Here is a 17,935-nt window from a genome sequence, read left to right as displayed (position 1 = left end):
ATTGCTTCTTTAGTAAATCTTGCCACATTTAGCCTTCACTTTCGTATTCTTCATGTATACTAATGGATCATTGTAATGAAATTTGTAATTTGTAAACCATAGGTTGCTAGATGTAAGCAGTATTAGTATTAGTTAATATGCCCTAATGAGTACTTTTTGGTTTAAATAATAATAAATAATGATGGTATTTGTTGAGTGCTTACTATGAGTCAAGCACTGTTCCAAGCACTGGGGTATTTACAAGTTGATCAGGTTGGACACAGCCCATGTCCCACATGGGGCTCAGAGTCTTAATCCCCATTTTACAGGTGAGGTAGCTGAGGCACAGAGAAGTTAAGTGACTTGCCCAAGGTCACCACAGCAGACAAGTGGCAGAGCCGGGATTAGAACCCAGGTCCTTCTGTCTCCCAGGCCCCTGGTCTATCAACTAAGCCAGGCTGCTAAAAGAACCTGAGCATGAAAGTGAAAGGAGTGGAAAGTGATCTATTGATTTTTTTTTAAAAAAAAATTTTCTCTGGATTCTCATTATGCCCTCTTTTTTTTTTTTCAATGAAGGTCATGAACTGTTGTCCGAATTACAGCAACGGCGATTCAATGGCTCGGATGGAGGGATGTCCTGGTCTCCCATGGATGATGAGCTGCTTGCGCAGCCGCAAGTAATGAAGTTGTTAGATTCTCTCCGAGAGCAGTACACGCGATACCAGGAAGTCTGTAGACAACGTAGCAAGCGCACACAACTAGAGGAAATTCAACAGAAGGTAATGCAGGTAGGTGCCAAGGTCATCTTGGTATATACTTAATCTTTGAATTTATTGTCAGTGTAGGTGACGGCGCGACTTTCCATTCACAATGGCACGTTCCGTTGGCATAGTCCTTTTTAAGCAAGGGGCAGCAGAGGCCCCCGGTTCACACTAGGTCAGTTTAGGTCGCGTTTCTCTGGTCATACTAAGGTCTCACTGACAAAAAGAATTGTTAGTCCCTCGTGCCCTCTGCCAATCCAAGGATCTGGACAACTGCAAGATTCTGGCTTCTCTGTCGGGAACATTTCCTGTGGCCTCGGCACAAACTCTTACAAAAAATATCTTCCAATTTTTCTGTATTTTCAAGTAGTTTTTGTTTTCATGTTGACTCTTTCATTGCGTGTTTACAGCCTAACAACAGAATGAATACTGCCACAGCGCTTAGTATGGTGCCTGTAAGTCAGTCATTTATTGAGCGCTTACTGTGGTGCAGACCACTGTACTAAGTGCTTAGGAGAGGACAATATAACAATAAACGGACGCATTCGCTACCCACAACGTGCCTGGCACATGGTAATCACTGAACAAATGCCATTAAAATGAAGTATAAAAAATGGAATGAGCTCTGTTTTCCTGTTTTAACTCCAGAGAGTGCTGTAATGTGCTACATGAAGCTGTGAAGGGTAGAAAATCCAACCTTCTACCCTTCTGCTAAGTCTCTGATCAATTTAGACACCACATCCTTAACCTTGCCTCTAAGCAGCATAAACCTCTTTACGAATCGTGCTAGGATACACAAATCCCTTACCATCTGTGCCCCCATATCCAACCAGATTTTTCCTTCCCCTTTCTTCACTATGGCTCTATCTCAAATGCAAACTCATAAAGGGACCTGATCATGCAGGAAGAGGGATTTTTTTTCTTGTGATACTGTGTCCTCAGACATACTTTCCTGGCTGGTCTATGAGTCTCGTTTGATGGAAAGTTATCGCCTGAAGGATGTGCCTCTTCCCTTCCCTTATTGTCTATTACTGCTAAGGAATTTCAGTTTAATATGATTGATTTGTTCTCCAGTTGCCAAACTTGCATGGTAACGTGAGTATTTTTGTTTTTCCCTGGGGGAGAAGCATGGTTTTTCATGAGATAATTTATTTTCTCCATTGTGTGATTAAGCTCTTGCTAGTTTAGCCAGTGAAGCAGGCCCTTCTTGTATTAGCATTGCAAGCCACAGTTCTCTTTGTTCCCCTGCTTTTTCACAGGTGTGGCATTATTAATCTTCAAGGTCTTTGTTTTCTCTGTGCTTAGCACTAGAACGGAATAAGGCATCTGGCTGGGGTGGCGGAAAGAGGCTAATATGTAACCTGTTTATTTCCCTGGGCAAAGGGCCATTCCTTCTTGTTTTTAGCTCGGCACCAGATACGAGGATTTAGATAAGCAGATCATTTTTCCATAAGTGGAAAACAGTTATGTAAAACATTTTTTAAAAAAAAAATCTTCAGTCAGATGACATGTTGTCCAAAAGATGTGTAAACGGGAAGAGAGTGATTTTTAAAAATTTGATTATGTGCAGTTGTTGAACCGTATGAATCTTGAACTAATATTTTAACTCAAATAAACATTCTGCTATGATTGTAATTTAGGTTTTAGGATTGTCACCTTTCCCAGAAGCAAATTCTTCCTCCTGCAGCACCATCATTTATTTAATTTTCCTGTGGTTAATGTTGAATGTGGGTATTTAAGTTGATGTACTACAACAGTCATCTAAAATGGCTTGTCCATTTTCAGTTAGAAGAACAATTGTTTCATCTCAACCAATTGTATGTTTAATGACTGTGAGTGAAATAGAATAATTCTTTGGCAATCTTTGTGCATTTGGTATCTCCAACCCTCTTTCACTGAGATTGCCACAGTAGCAATAGACACGAAAAGGAATCATTTTCTATCCCTCCCCAAAGTTAAAATTAGTCTCTGTGTGTACATTGTGAAGATCATATCAAAACCCCAAAGCAGTTCTGGCTTTGTCCTGAACAATCTGCTGGCATTTTCTCTGCAGCTGGGAAATGATTTCCTGTTCTAAACATTTAAGGTAAAGTACGAGTTCAAATTTCTGCCACTTTTATCCTCATAAAATCCATTTCCCATGAAACGTTTTTGCTGTTTATGATGCTGTAGGGATGATAAAAGCAAAATCTAAAACTTTGATTAAGAATTTGAATTGGAAACAGAAAAGTCTGTACCAAAAAACGTTTGCAGCTATCAAGGGATTCAAATGGAATTTGCCTCTTTGCTCTTGAGGTTAAAAAGGATGAAAAATTAGTGGGAAAGAGTGTGCCTATTTTCTATTGCTAATGCTGCTCCATTACTTCAATCCATCAATCGATCAATTGTATTTATTGAGCACGTGCAGACTACTGTACTAAGTGCTTGGGCGAGTACAATATGACAGAGTTGGTAAACACGTCCCCTGCCCACAACAAGTTTAAAGTACAGAGAGAGTTTACATCAATATTGGGTGTTTGGACGGCTTTTAAATTAGAAGGAACAGAGTATGTGGCCCACTGTCCTGGTGGAAGCTTCTTCAGAGGATAATAAGTGAGTGCTTAGAACAGTGCTCAGCACTTAGAGCAGTGCTTGGCACATAGTAAGGGCTTAACAAATACCATCACTATCTTTATTATTGCCCAGATTATTCCTCTAACCCCTCCTTGCTCCTTGACTCCTGCTCTCTCTGACCATACTCATATCTCAATTCTTACTTGAGATTTAAGCCTTTCTCCAGCATCACGTATGCCTCGATTTCTCATATTCGAGAAACGGTGAATTTGGAATGTAGCCCGAGGTAAAAAAAAAAAAAAACATTATTCTCTAATTTATGTGAAATGGAAATCAAAAATGGCAGATTTGCTCTTGGGCATCAAAAAGAAGCTTTTAGGGATTCCTGGATGTCTGTTACCCTGGGTCCCAACATCCCTAAAACCGCCCTATAATTTCCAGTTTCCTGTCCACCTCTGCTCTCATAGTATTAAAAAGATCAGTAAATCAATCAGTGGTATTTATTGAGCACTTACTATGAGCAGAGCACTGCACTTAACTCTTGGGAGAGTACAATACTGCAGAATTAGCAATCTAAGTTAAGGGGAAATGGTCAGTGTTAGGGAACTAGGGTGCATGTGGGCTGGAGCAAATTAGGTTGAGGTAATGGAAATATTGGTGGTTTAACCTTTTTACAAGGTTGTACCGCCTGTCAGTATAACCATTTGACGGGTCACTTTTGATATCAGTAGGACATGGAACATGCTTTATGGTAAGTTAATATTCAAATTGCCAGAGCAAGATGGGCTGATTGAAATGAAGTTCATAACCTAGCTTGGCAAACTGCCATCATTAATGCATTTAAATAGACTTGTTTACTGGGGCATCAACCTCAATTTGCATCATTTTTTATTAGAAATAGTCATCCATTTGCTCTGTCTACAGTACTTGTGTGGCATAGTAAATGAAATGAATCAGCCTACAATAAAGTTATAACAACTTACTTTCGTATCAGTGCTTGGAATTTTAGCAGTTGAGTACAGGAGTCATCCTTGAGTTTTGGTGATAAAAGCAATGTGTCTCCTACCTTTTTTGTGATTTTCTGGTGACCAGGTTGTAAGTATGGCTTTGGGGTTCTTTTGCACTTTGGTTATGAAAGTGCTCTAAAAGTTAAAGCATATCGAAAGCAATATACTTGTATATTTGAATGTCTTAAAATTATTTTTCCTAACTGCTTTCCATTCATTCAGTGTTTACTTTGGGATATTCAGATGATAGTGTAATGGTAAAAAAACTTATTGGAAAAAGTTAGAGGCCATTCCATCTCAATACTCCCAATTCCAAGTGTAGTGCATAGTACTGAATCCATAACCCTTCTGTGTCCTGTTTCAGCTACAGGTAAGTATATTATTATTTAAGCAGTTCCAAAATTTTGTTACTTTGTGTGTATACAGTGTTTCCACGCCATTCCTCCTTGAATCCAGGGAGAATTATATTTCTTCTCTAAAGTCTAGCTAGTATTTTTGTACTGACACATGCAAGATCATTCTATGATTTAATTGGCTATCATTAAGGTCTGAAAATGAAAAAAAAAGTTGTATCAAATAGTGAGATTTCAGACCTCTTATTTACATACAGTCTTGAAATAAATGAAAGGAGGTTAGCCAGTCTCTGGTCTCTCAATTTGTAAAACAAACAGTAACCCTGATGTTGAGGAAAAATATACTACTCCCGAGGTGAGCATTATGAGTCATGGCCTGTTTTGGCTTAGTTGTTCCAAAAAAAAAAAGGAACATGTTTTCATTAGTTGTGTAATAGAAATTGAAGAGCCAGTTTGAAATGACATTTTATGAAGCTTCAATAGGTAGTCGAAATGGAATTATTTCAGAAAGGTTTTGACGATTATATCTGTTGAAATATATAGATAGATATCTCTATATGTATACATATATGGGTGCCTATATAGTACTCTCAACTATTACTTTATTTGCAGGTTGTAAATTGGCTGGAAGGACCAGGATCAGAACAACTAAGAACCCAGTGGGGGATAGGAGATTCAATCAGGGCATCGCAAGCTTTGCAACAGAAACATGAAGAGATTGAAAGTCAACACAGTGTAAGGGCTTTATTTTTTTGCAAGTGACAGCATGATGATGATGATTATTAGAAGTAGTAAGAGTGTCAGTATTTTCATCCTGGTTATTAATTAGGTGTAAGCAGTTCATTTTAGTAGCGGGCTCTTAGGCATTTTGAGCAATTAGTGTTTTATGGGTTGTAATGTAGAGGAACTTCACCTTTAATAATGCAATGCCTGTTCATTAGATACACATTTTGATCATCTCTAAGCGAATAATAATATTTGGTTGCATTTTTTTCCCACAGATGAAATGCATTTTCATGTTTTGAAACATTTTAAAATGCACAGTGATTCTTGCTCTGAGCGCGTGAGCTGGAAGTCAAAAGTGATGGTTCTGTCACACATCCAGAGACTTTGCAGAAATGGATAAAATTTTCTGTAGTATTCTGTAGTATTTTTGAACAGCTTCTTTAATGTTCTTGTGTATTTTCCTTCTTTGTCCCTTGGCCGTTCGAAAGCCATTCTCTTCTTATTTAATATCAATTGATAAGATTTGTATTGATGGCTCTGTTGCTTAAATCACAATTGTTGATTACTTTTCATTTCACATGATTATAAACCCATTATTCCCATACTTTGGGGAACCTGAGTCACTTGTCTTTTAATGCAATTAATCCTTGATTTATTATAAGGGGAATTTCTTTTTTTAACCAGTCATGGATTTCTGTAGAAAAAGGGATTTCATTATCACAACTTTTTTTTTTAATTGAAAGTTTAAATTGAGATTAAAGATTTCTGGTACTAGGAATGACATTATACTTAATGACTTTAACTGCATTATGGCAGCTAGGCAATCCTCTTTTTTAAAGAATTGGCTGTTTCTCAAACTTCCACATTCATCTAACCCCTTGTCCAGGTGAAGGAAGTAAGGGAAGCAGAGAAGAGATCTACCCTAGATTAGCCAACTAAGGAACCCAGACGAGGGAAATGAGGAAAGGCGGTAATTTCTATTTTTGCTCTTATGGTATTAAGTAATAATAATAATGATGGCATTTATTAAGCGCTTACTATATGCAACGCACCATTCTAAGTGCTGGAGTACTTACTGTGAGTCAAACACTGTTCTAAGCGCTGAGCTAGGTACAAATAAATGAGGTCGAACATAGTCCCTGTCCATCATGGAGCTTACAGTCTAAGTAATAATAATAATAATAATAATGATGATGATGGTATTTGTTAAGTGCTTACTATGTGCCAAGCACTGTTCCATGCACAGGGATAGATACAAGGTAATCAGGTTGTCCAACATGGGGCTCACAGTCTTAATCCCCATTTTACAGATGCGGGAACTGAGGCACAAAGAAGTGAAGTCACTTGCCCAAGGTCACACAGCAGACAAGTGGCGGAGCTGTGATTAGAACCCATGACCTCTGACACCCAAGCCCAGGCTCTTTCTGTACGTAGGAGGGAGAACAAGAGAACTGAGACATGGAGAAGTTAAGTGACTTGTCCAGGGTCACATAGCAAGCATTTGGCAGCTCGGGGATTAAAACCCACCCAGTCCTCTGACTCCAAGGCCCACGGTCTATCCACTAGGTCATGCTGCTTCTCCAGGGGAACACCTATTTGAGAGAGACTCTATTTAGAAGGGGCAGTGATGAATTCTTGAGCATCCTACCACTGAAAAAAAAAAGCCTTGGGTACTGATTGGCACTGCTTTTGGCTGGCCAGAATAAAAGCCCTTGTAGGCCCAGTGAGCAACTGCATTGTGGTCCAATGTGGGAGGAAATTTCCTAGCATCCCCTTCCCTTGACTCCTTTTTTTTGTTTGTTTTTTTTCCCCCACTACTGGATCCATTTGGGAGGGCTTCTTATGGCTTTTGCCCTGCAGAGCACCAGGGGAATATTGATTTCTTACTTGCACCTTCTGCAAATTTTCCTCTTGCGTTTAGGGGTTCTTAAAATGATGGAAAGACCTGGGCCTTTGAACTCCCTTACTACTAGGGTGCAGCGTGGCTTAGTGGAAAGAGCACCGTCCTGGGAGTCAGAGGTCATGGGTTGTAATCCTGGCCCTGCCACTTATCTGCTGTGTGACCTTATCATCATCATCATCAATCGTATTTATTGAGCGCTTACTATGTGCAGAGCACTGTACTAAGCGCTTGGGAAGTACAAATTGGCAACATATAGAGACAGTCCCTACCCAACAGTGGGCTCGCAGTCTAAAAGGGGGAGACGGAGAACAAAACCAAACATACTAACAAAATAAAATAAATAGAATAGATATGTACAAGTAAAATAAATAAATGGAGTAATAAATATGTACAAACATATATACATATATACAGGTGCTGTGGGGAAAGGAAGGAGGTAAGAAGGGGGGGATGAAGAGGGGGACGTTAGGCAAGCCACTTAACTTCTCTGTGCCTCAGTTACCTCATCTGTAAAATGGGGATTAAGACTGAGCCCCACATGGGACAATCTGATTAGCTTGTATTATAATAATAATGATGATGGCATTTATTAAGCGCTTACTATGTGCAAAGCACTGTTCTAAGCCCTGGGGAGGTTACAAGGTGATCAGGTTGTCCCATGGGGGGCTCACAGTCTTCATCCCTATTTTACAGATGAGGTAACTGAGGTCCAAAGAAGGTAAGTGACTTGCCCAAAGTCACACAGCTGACAATTGGTGGAGCTGGAATTTGAACCCATGACCTCTGACTCCAGAGCCAGGGCTCTTGCCACTGAGCCACGCTTGTATCTTCTCCAGCATTTAGTGCAGTGCTTGGCACATAGTAAGTGCTTAACAAATACCATACTTTTTATTAGGGTTGGTCTAATATTAGGCCAAGAATTCATTTCTGGTCTTTTAATGTACTATACTCTCTCAAGTGCTTAGTACAGTGTTCTGCACATAGTGGTGCTCAAAACTTACCAGTGATGGATTAAAGGAAGATGTTTCATTCATTCATTCAATTGTACTTCTTGAGCACTTACTGTATGAAGAGCACTGTACTAAGAACTTGGGAGAGTACAGTATAAAAACAGACACATTCCCTGCCCACAGCAAGCTACAGTCTAGAGGTGGGGAGACAGACATTAATATAAATAAATAAATTACAGACATGTTTGGCTCTGCTGTCTATTGCTGTAGGACTTTTTTTCCTTTGAAAGTAGGTTTAAATTTATCTGTAATATCAAAGTGCTTTAGTTCCTTAAGTTTGGAGAAAAACGTATGGATCACACCAGTAACCTTTCCAGATTGTTGCGAGGCTGTGGAATGGGAAAGATGATTCTACTGGGATTAAGCCAATATAATTTCCTAGCAGAGACCGTGTCCTCGAAAGATGCTATTCAGTAATCAGAGGGATGCAGTGGAAAGATTACAATTTTTGCTCCAAAGAGTGAAAAATCACCTGCCAAAATCCAGGTGTTTGTTATCAGCGAACTGCCACAAAGGCATAACACAGAATTTAGTTGGCTTGGATGCTCTTATTTTGTAAGCTTCAATTATGGTCCATAAAGCTCTCTGAGCCTGTTACTGAAGGGGACTTAGCCTCTCTAAACACAGAATCCATAATTTCCTTTCCGGGTGCTAGCCAGTTTGGAAATGTTTTAGATTCTGTGCTTGAGGGAGCCTGGAAAAATGCCGACTCTTTTCTAGCTTGGTTTCCTAAGGTGTGTTTATTAGCATCTTTCCTTCAAAGAGATCAAATCTCTGTACTGCAAATTCAGATCTGGCCAGACCTTGATTAGCACCCTTAATTGGTTCCATGAAAACAGTATTAAGCCAAAGAGTGCTCAACAAAGCATAATGTCTCTTCCGAAATAATAAAACATGCATTTCCCAGGTCCAAATGGTGTGATTGTAATAAAAACCAAGGATCAAAAATTCGCTAAGTAGGTGCTAAAAGAAGTGTTATAAGGGGGGGATGACTAATAATAATAATAATAATAATAATAATAATGGTATTTGAAGCACTATGTGCAAAGCACTGTTCTAAGGGCTGAATGTGTATTTGCATTTTCTTAATGTATAAACGACTCAGTAAGGAAGAAGGCAGAAAAGGAGAGCTGAGTAGGAGTAAAAGAAGAAAAATTGGGAAACAAATCATTGGGGTTCTGAAAAAAACGAACCGTGGTGGTTGGGCGATGGAATATACCGTCCACGTTCACACATCCCCTAGTCTCCTATATCCAGGTGCACTGTCACTTCCCATCTCAATTTAATGATGATGGTCATCACCAAACATTTCCGAAGATCCTTCAAGTTGTTTGGCACTGCACCAGGCTCTTGAGTTAGTGAAGTCTGATGAAATAGGGGTTTTATACTAGAGATTAATCCCACTAGTCTAACTGATACACTGAAAGAAATGAACAATTCTTTCCTCTCAGTTCTGTCCTTTGAATCAATCAATCATATCTATTGAGTGCTTACTATATGCAGGGCACTTTACTAAGTGCTTGGGAGGGCACAGTACAACAGAATTAGCGAGCATGTTTTCGCCCATAATGATCTTATAGTCCAGAAGGGGGGATATATATTAATATGAATAAAACTTTGAAGAATTTGGAATGTAAGCGAGTGCAGTATTTATTGAAATTGCACCACTAAAGTGGGTTTGAACCTATTTAAATAATCCCCAATTGACATTTAAGCAGGGTATTAGTGTCTCTTTAATCCTATAGATTTAAAAAGTTGAAATAATTAGAATTGTTAGCACTCTGTAGCTAGTCACATTTCCACATAACCTCCTTGTAGAAGCTATTTTAAATTGTTTGGTTTTCAAAATCTATCATATTTATATCTACCCCAGGCCTTAATACAGTTCTTGGACCATAGTGAGCGCTTAACAAGTATCACCGTTACTATTATTATGTGTTATGTGGCCTTTGGAACACCAGGTTCCAAATTAGAAGTGTTAAATTTTTTCTACCAAAATCCCTAGGGCTGCATATGTTAATTCCCAAACTCACCACAATATTATAGAGGTGTTACAGAGGAAGGGTGAAGAATATTTGAAAAAACATTCTTAGATGTAGAAATATATAGATCTATGTTTATTATTAGCATTTATCTACAGTTCATTTTAGACTTCCAAATGGGTTTAATGACCATTTTCAACATGGCTCCAAATTGGGGATAAAATATTTATTAGCATTTGTGACTGTGCCATAATTATCAGGTATGAAATTAAAATACAGTACTGAATGAAGTTCTTAGCCTGTGGTTTTAAAGAAAAGCTTACTTATACAGACATGGGGAAATATTCATATTTACCTATTGATGTATAAGTGTTAGGAAGCTTAGTATAGTAAGACTGTGTCAAAACTTTAAAGGCCACGTATATCCAGTACATTCGTTTCCCAAACATGGATCCACAATTCTGTATCTGCATTACTGACTTATTGGCCCTGTATAGATATTTGCTAATGGAACCATAAGCTCATTCCCCTCTGCACAATTATTATGATCCCTCATTTCTAGAAGGGTTGACTTGTTTATATATCTATATATGTCTATAGATATAGCTACATAGATATAGATCTATTTGTATACTTTGTCGAGAAAGTGAATTTAGTAATTTCCCAGTGTTTGAGCTGTCTTTGCAAACTATTTAATTGGTTATCTGATTGACAGGCTCAGGAAAACTCAATTTACTAGCAAACACTTGGATTCTCAAGTGGTTTTTAGAATTCTACGTGTAGTACCATTCTCTATCAGCCCATTTTAAAGTAGGGTTCCTGTGGTGCACAATCATTAATTAAAACTTCCACAGCATATATGGTGAGAGCATTTGCTAATTCTGCGTAAACTCCAATTTGAATAATTACATTTTCTTGGCCTGTAATTCTCTTACCAGGTTTTTTTTTTAATACAAGCTCTGTGTGCACTATTGCCATATGGCAGTCCCTTTAGACTGTAAGCTCCTTGTGAGAAAGGAATGTCTCTTCCACCTCCATTGTACTCTACACTCCCAAGTGCTAGAGAAGTAGCATGGCTTAGTGGAAAGAGCTTGGGCCTTGGAGTCAGGGGCCCTGGGTTCCAATCCTGACTCCTCCACTTGTCTGCCATGTTGACTCCCTAAAAAGGGATGAATTTCAGGGAACCCTGAAAAAAACACTCCGGCTGTTAGGTCCCTGGAGTTTGTGCTTAAGGGAAATCCTGCAATACAATAGTGTTTCTTCTCAGCTGATCCAGTTACTACATTGGCTCTTTGTGTGGAAGGTGTGTTTGTGAGATAAAGCAGGGAAGAATCCCAGTGGATAGAGCACTGGCTTGGGAGTCAGAAAGACCTGGGTTCTAAAACTGGCTCCACCCCTTGTCTGCTGTGTGACTATGGGCAAGTCACTTCACTCCTCTGATCCTCAGCTACCTCATCTGTGCAATGGGGATTAAGATTGTGATTATCTTGTATATACCCCAGCAGTTAATACAGTACCCGGCACACAGTAAGTGCTTAGCAAATGCCACCAGTATTATTATTATTATTATTGAGTAATAATAATAATAATTATAATAGTAAACAAGATGGGAAAGTCAAAGGGAGGTGAGATGCCAGGTGGGGAGGAATTCAGGCAAAACCTTCGAGCAGCTTTGGTTCAAAACGCCCAAGGTTCTCGGCAGGGCAACCTGCTTTCATTGATTCACGTTGTAGCTGTATATTACTCTACAAGTCACACTGGATAGGCACGTGCAAAGAGATTTTTATCTATATTATAGGATGAAAAACTGCTTAGCCTGCCAGAGTCCTTTGAAGATAGAAAAACTATCTGTGGTTTCTTTTGTTTTTCTTGAAAGGTACTTGAGAAGTTAAGAATTCTGAGAGCGGGCGCTGGGCTAGGCTGTCAGTTGAGGCCCCTGTCAGCTCTGTGATTCCCCGATAAATCTGAAAAAGGAGAAAACAGTTTCAGCCAATACGGCCCTCCTCAGCTGGCTAACAAAATTGGGAATGGAGTCCTAAACCAGGGATTTGTTATTCCAACCAATAGATGGTGCAGCACTGCCACATTTAAATGTGTGCCGTGGCCTTTGGAAGGTCACAGTGACAGTGAGATGCCCCAAAGCTGTGTGGCCTTAAATCTCTCCTGTTAGGTGGAAGATCTCAGACACCTCTGCTCATGCCCTTTTAAGTATTTGACCCGGTTTTTCTTTTTGCAAATTGACATCAGCCCTGAATATTGGAAATATTCATAACTTTTCAACTGACCAGACCAAAATAGCAAGTGTATCGTTCTTTAACTGTGGATCAACGCAGAACGTAAATTGAATTGCAGGGATTCCTTAAAATTGAAAACTGAATGTCTCCCTTTGGGAATTCATTTTATTAAGGAATTTCTGTCTTTAGCCTTAGATTAGAACAGGAGAATTTGTTTCTGTATTGATTTTAGAAGGATCAGCGTTTTGCCTATGAAATCAGTTCCACACAAGAAGAAAGTTAAAGCAAAGGAAAACAAATCTTTAGGGCCGAACATTGAATCTCACTAAATAAAAGTTATAATGTGACTTCCCAACAAGAGTCATTGTCATCATGAATGAAGAACTCTGAATGCCACCGTTCTTAGTTGTTAAATTAGGGGAGACTAAAATCCATCAATTACTGTAATTTATTGAGCATTTACCATTTGCAGAGCACTGTAGGAAGCTCTTGGAAAAGTACAGTACAGCAGAGTTGTTAGGCATGTTTCTTACCTAAGGGAAGCGTAAAGTCCAGCCATAAGACAGATGGTAAACTGTGGATTTGTACATAAGGCCTGTGGGGGCTGAGGGTGGCTGAATATTCATTCAGTTAATCGTATTTATTGAGCACTTACTGGGTGCAGAGCACTGTATTAAGTGCTTGGAAGAGTGCAATACAACGATAAACAGACAGTCCCTGCCCACCATGAGTTTAAAGTCTAGAGATGAGCTTACAGTCTAGAGATGAGCTTACAGTCTAGAGATGTAGAGAATATCAGGTACCTCTCTACCCCCGCAGTTGGCTCCCCTGAGGTTGTCCTCTAGACTCATGGTGGGCAGAGAATGTGTCTGTTTATTGTTATATTGTGCTCTCCCAAGCACTTAGTATAGTACTCTGCACAGAGGAAGGGCCTAATAAATACCATTGAATAAATGAATGAATGTTCTGGTTTTTCTACTCCAGCCTGGGGCAGCTACTTCTCCAGAAGCAGCGTGGCTTAGTAGAAAGAGCACAGGCTTGGGAGTCAGAGGCCGTGAGTTCTAATCCCGACTCCACCACTTGTCTGCTGTGTGACCTTGGACAAGTCACTTAACTGCTTCAGTTACCTCATCTGTAAAATGGGGATTAAGACTGTGAGCCCTACGTGGGACAACTGGATTGCCTTGTATCCACCCTAGTGTTTAGAACAGTGCTTGGCACAAAGTAAGCGCTTAACAAATGCCATTATTATCAGTATTATTATTCTTATTATTAAATCAAAAATGGGACATTCTCTGCCCACCATGAGTCTAGAGGACTACATCAGGGGAGCCAACTGCGGGGGTAGAGAGGTACCTGATATTCTCTACATCTCTAAACTGTAAGCTCGTCTCTAGACTTTAAACTCGTGGTGGGCAGGGACTGTCTGTTTATCGTTGTATTGCACTCTTCCAAGCACTTAATACAGTGCTCTGCACCCATTAAGTGCTCAATAAATACGATTAACTGAATGAAAATTGAATCATTTTCAATTTCTGAATGCTAACTTCCCTGTGCCTCAGTTCCCTCATCTGTAAAATGGGGATTATGACTAGGCGCCCCATATGGGACAGGCACTGTGTCCAACCTGATTACCCTGTATCTTCCCCAGCTCTTAAAACAGTGCCTGGCACATAGTAAGTGCTTAACAGATACCATTTAAAAAAAGCACTACCCAATGCTCTTAGAGTTCAGAGCTCTGCCATGAGGAAAATGGAGGGAGTGTTCATTTAAGAAATATATCCGTTCTATTTCAGCTAATCATTTTGCATTAACCTGTGTAACCCAAGAGATTCCACGGTGTGTCCTCTTACAGAAACGGAAGAAATCAATGTCGCTGAAAATGAATGTAGAATAAATAGGCTCTATCTACACCATCTGCCAGAGGCTAAAGCTAGATAACTTTCCAGTGTATTACCTGACCTATTTTTAAACAATTTTAAATTTAGAAAGGTTTTGTTTCCTTTTGGCACTTTCTCCCTTGGGCATTTCTTTTCTGGACGTTAAGATCATTTGCCTGGATGAAGGGTTGAAAATAAATTGATTCTGCCTAAGCAAATCGAAATCTTCATTGATATCACTGTTCCTCATCCGCAGGAATGGTTTGCGGTATACGTGGAGCTCAATCAGCAGATTGCAGCCCTTCTGAACGCCGGGGACGAGGAGGACCTTGTCGAATTGAAGTCACTGCAGCAACAACTCAGCGATGTGTGTTACCGGCAAGCCAGTCAGCTGGAATTCCGGCAAAATCTCTTACAGGCAGCTCTCGAGTTCCACGGGGTCGCCCAAGATGTAAGTTTTCCTGTGGACTGACCTGCTTAAGTGGCCAACTTTCCAACCGAGGCACCCGAACTGCCCCCCTGCAAGTTTGCATGCCTGCTAATCCTTTTTTCCTTTCATCACTTAAGTCCAACGTAATATTAATACATATGATGCTGAAGAGGCAAAGTCATTTGTGGGTGGCGAAGAGAAGCGATATATCACTTACTAGATACACCCTGGGTGCAGTAAATTACTCTGAACACTTTTTATTGTTTATATGCTATTTAAGTGCTTTCAATGTGCTCGGCACTGTGCAAAGAGCTGGGGTAGATACAAGCTAATTTTCTAGGGAGAGCTTGTGTTGCGACATAGTAGACTTACTCCAGTATGACTGCTTCATTAATATTTCACTTCCAACATAATGGAAACTGGAGTATGCACCTCCGTAACTTTTTACCGCCTGCCATTCCAGAAGTAGCCATTCATCTCCCTGATTCATGCATCCATGTCTTCACTGGGTAATGTGTTCTAATTCCTCTCGGTTGTCTTTTACCTGTTTCATCCTTTTCAAGTGCAGTTTAGAAACGTACCTCAGTGAATCATTAAACCTATTAGATGTTGATTATGTGAAGGTTATCTCTTTGGTGTCCATCTGATTTAGTTGTCTCAGCAGTTGGATGGCTTATTAGGGATGTTGTGCGTAGACGTAGCCCCAGCTGATGGAGCATCGATTCAGCAAACTTTAAAACTGCTGGAAGAGAAGCTGAAAAGTGTCGGTAAGTGGATTTAAAAAAAATGCCTAAGCTTAAGTTTGTATTGTGTTTTGTATTCCTCTGCTTAGACAGTGAATCCATATACATGGAATAAATTGTTCCGAGGGGATGACCACTTGGGAGAAAGTGAGGGGAAAGGGTCTTGTTCCCAGGAGGGGATTTTGGGGGTACGCTGGCCATCCGCTTCACCCCAGCGCTCCGTCAACTTCCCCTTCATTTGGCTTCCTTGCCTTTCCCGCCTGCCCTGTTATCCCTACAGGTGCTTCCTTGAACATAAACTAGAATCTGGCATTTCACACTGCAGAGAATAAAACTGTAATTGGCTGTGAAATGTTCTGTGTAAAGTCCGTATGAAAGATGAAGTGCCATAAAATAAATTCTGCGATTGCCCTATTCTAACCTTGCGAGAGGATCTTTGGTTTGGTCCTCAGCTGTTATTTTCCCAAACTGGGTCGACTTGCAGAGGTGACTTTTGGATCCTCTCAGGTAGGATCCAATTGTCTTAAAGTTATTTCTGCCAGTTAAAATCAGGGTCTCCTAGAATGACCAAGGCCCTAATGGAAAAAAAAAAATCTGTCCATCTTTTCCAGGCCCAACCTCCAAGAGATTCCAGGTTTCTATGGAAATAAAATGAAGGAATAGAAGGGAAGAATGAGGGGAATGAGGTGGGGTTTGGAGGGTGAAATTCATAATTGACATCTAAAGTGCTCAGCACATGCCTAGAGCTGTATTAGCTATGTGTACATCAGTTGCTCATAACTGGAACTTAATACCCTGTTGCAGCATATCGGACATACAGCTCTGTTATAAGGCCAAAGGCAGCAGCCCATGGAGGATAGCGGGCCACACAGGAAAGGGAAGAGTGAAATAGCCATCTTGCCCTCCCTTCCCAATCCCTCACCACCTCCATCGGTGGTCCGACTCCTTGCTCCAGGTTAGAGAGCCGAGGCCACGGGCAAGAAGCCACTCTCCATGGTTCCTGGGAGGGTCACCATGGAACCATTATTCTGGAAATCCTAGAGAGCTGCCCTCGAGTCACCACAGAGCCCTCATTAGCCCAAGCAGTAGCCATGTCTACTAGCAGGAGGCCGAGTCCCTCTTCTGCTGGAGCCAGCTATCTGTGAGGGAACTATCTCTGGGTGTTTTTGTGACTGTAGTGTGGAGCGCGTGAAAGTGTGTATGTGAGAAGGGAGTCTTTTTCTCTGCCTTTCTGTTTTCTCACTCTCCCCGTTTCCTTCCTTCTCCCTCTAAATCTCAGGTGAGTTTTCTCACCCAGAAGAGCCCCCCCTCTCCACTGTTAGTTTAATAAAAAATCATAAATTCTAAATAGACTGCCATTAAGTTAATAGCAACTGGAGTAGGCACATCCCAATCTCAAGAATTAATTTAGTTCTTTCTAATAATTGTGGTGCTTGTGCCAAGTGTACTAAATTCTGGGGAAGGTACAGGGTAATCAGGTCCTACATAGAGCTCACAGTCTAAGTAAGAGGGAGAGCAGGTATTGAAACCCCATCTTGCAGATGAGGGAACTGAGGCACAGAGAAGTTAAGTGACTTGTCCAGGGACATGCAGCAGGTAAGTGGCAGAGCCAGGAGTAGAACCCAAGTCCTCTGATTCCCAGGCCCACGCTATTTCTACTAGGCCACGCTGCACCTTTTGTGCTAGCCCAAATCTTTTGAATGGACCGAGGGGATACTTCCAAAATGTGGTTGCCAGCATAGTTCTTTCATTAATGTGCTTGTCTTCAGTCCCAAAGAGGAATTTTCCTCCCCTAAATTGATAAGGACTTGCTGTATTTTCATCAGATGCATGTTTTAGAAGGACTGTCAACAATCAGTTTGATTAAGCAGCTCCTAATCGAGTGTTGTTTTGTTTTGTTTTAGATATAGGTTTGCAAGGTTTGCGGGAAAAGGGTCAAAGTCTTTTGGATCAGATTTCTAACCAAGCGTCCTGGGCATATGGAAAAGATGTAACCATTGAAAACAAAGAAAATGTGGACCACATTCAAGGAGTGATGGAAGATATGCAACTTAGAAAACAAAGGCAAAGTCTAGCTGATAATGTTGATTTCTACAGGGGAATTTAATTGATAGAGATAGTATTTCATAATGATCTCTTGATCAAAATCGGAATGTCCTAAAGGAAGAGGCTGGTTTACAGAGAAAAGAATAATTGCTAAAGATTTTAATGTTTTTTTACTAAATAGATTTACACATGGCTTTTTCCCAAGGGCATCGTTTAACTTTGGCCCATTGGGTAATTTGGCAGATGTGTACCAATGAAAAAAGCCAAATTGGAGTGTTTGGGTTTTTCTTTTTTCCTTATTGAATGGCATTGGGAGCAAGATGTGTTG

General features: G+C 40.3%; 1 protein-coding gene across 3 annotated transcripts in view; it reads left to right on the top strand.

The window, feature by feature from the left end:
- The window catches only part of SESTD1 (SEC14 and spectrin domain containing 1), an 85,346-nt gene that overhangs the window by 55,470 nt on the left and 11,941 nt on the right, over positions 1 to 17,935 (top strand). For 2 of the 3 annotated variants that reach the window (XM_038751394.1, XM_038751395.1), the window contains exons 9-13: positions 556 to 767; positions 5,266 to 5,388; positions 14,645 to 14,839; positions 15,471 to 15,585; positions 17,466 to 17,625. In XM_038751394.1, the coding sequence (XP_038607322.1) occupies positions 556 to 767; positions 5,266 to 5,388; positions 14,645 to 14,839; positions 15,471 to 15,585; positions 17,466 to 17,625 (805 nt within the window). The remainder of the gene's footprint in view (positions 1 to 555; positions 768 to 5,265; positions 5,389 to 14,644; positions 14,840 to 15,470; positions 15,586 to 17,465; positions 17,626 to 17,935) is intronic. The other variant, XM_038751396.1, reaches the window with a different exon arrangement.

Source organism: Tachyglossus aculeatus, chromosome 9 (assembly GCF_015852505.1).
Source record: "Tachyglossus aculeatus isolate mTacAcu1 chromosome 9, mTacAcu1.pri, whole genome shotgun sequence".
Lineage (NCBI taxonomy): Eukaryota > Metazoa > Chordata > Mammalia > Monotremata > Tachyglossidae > Tachyglossus > Tachyglossus aculeatus.
This window is presented reverse-complemented; position numbering and strand designations above follow the sequence as displayed.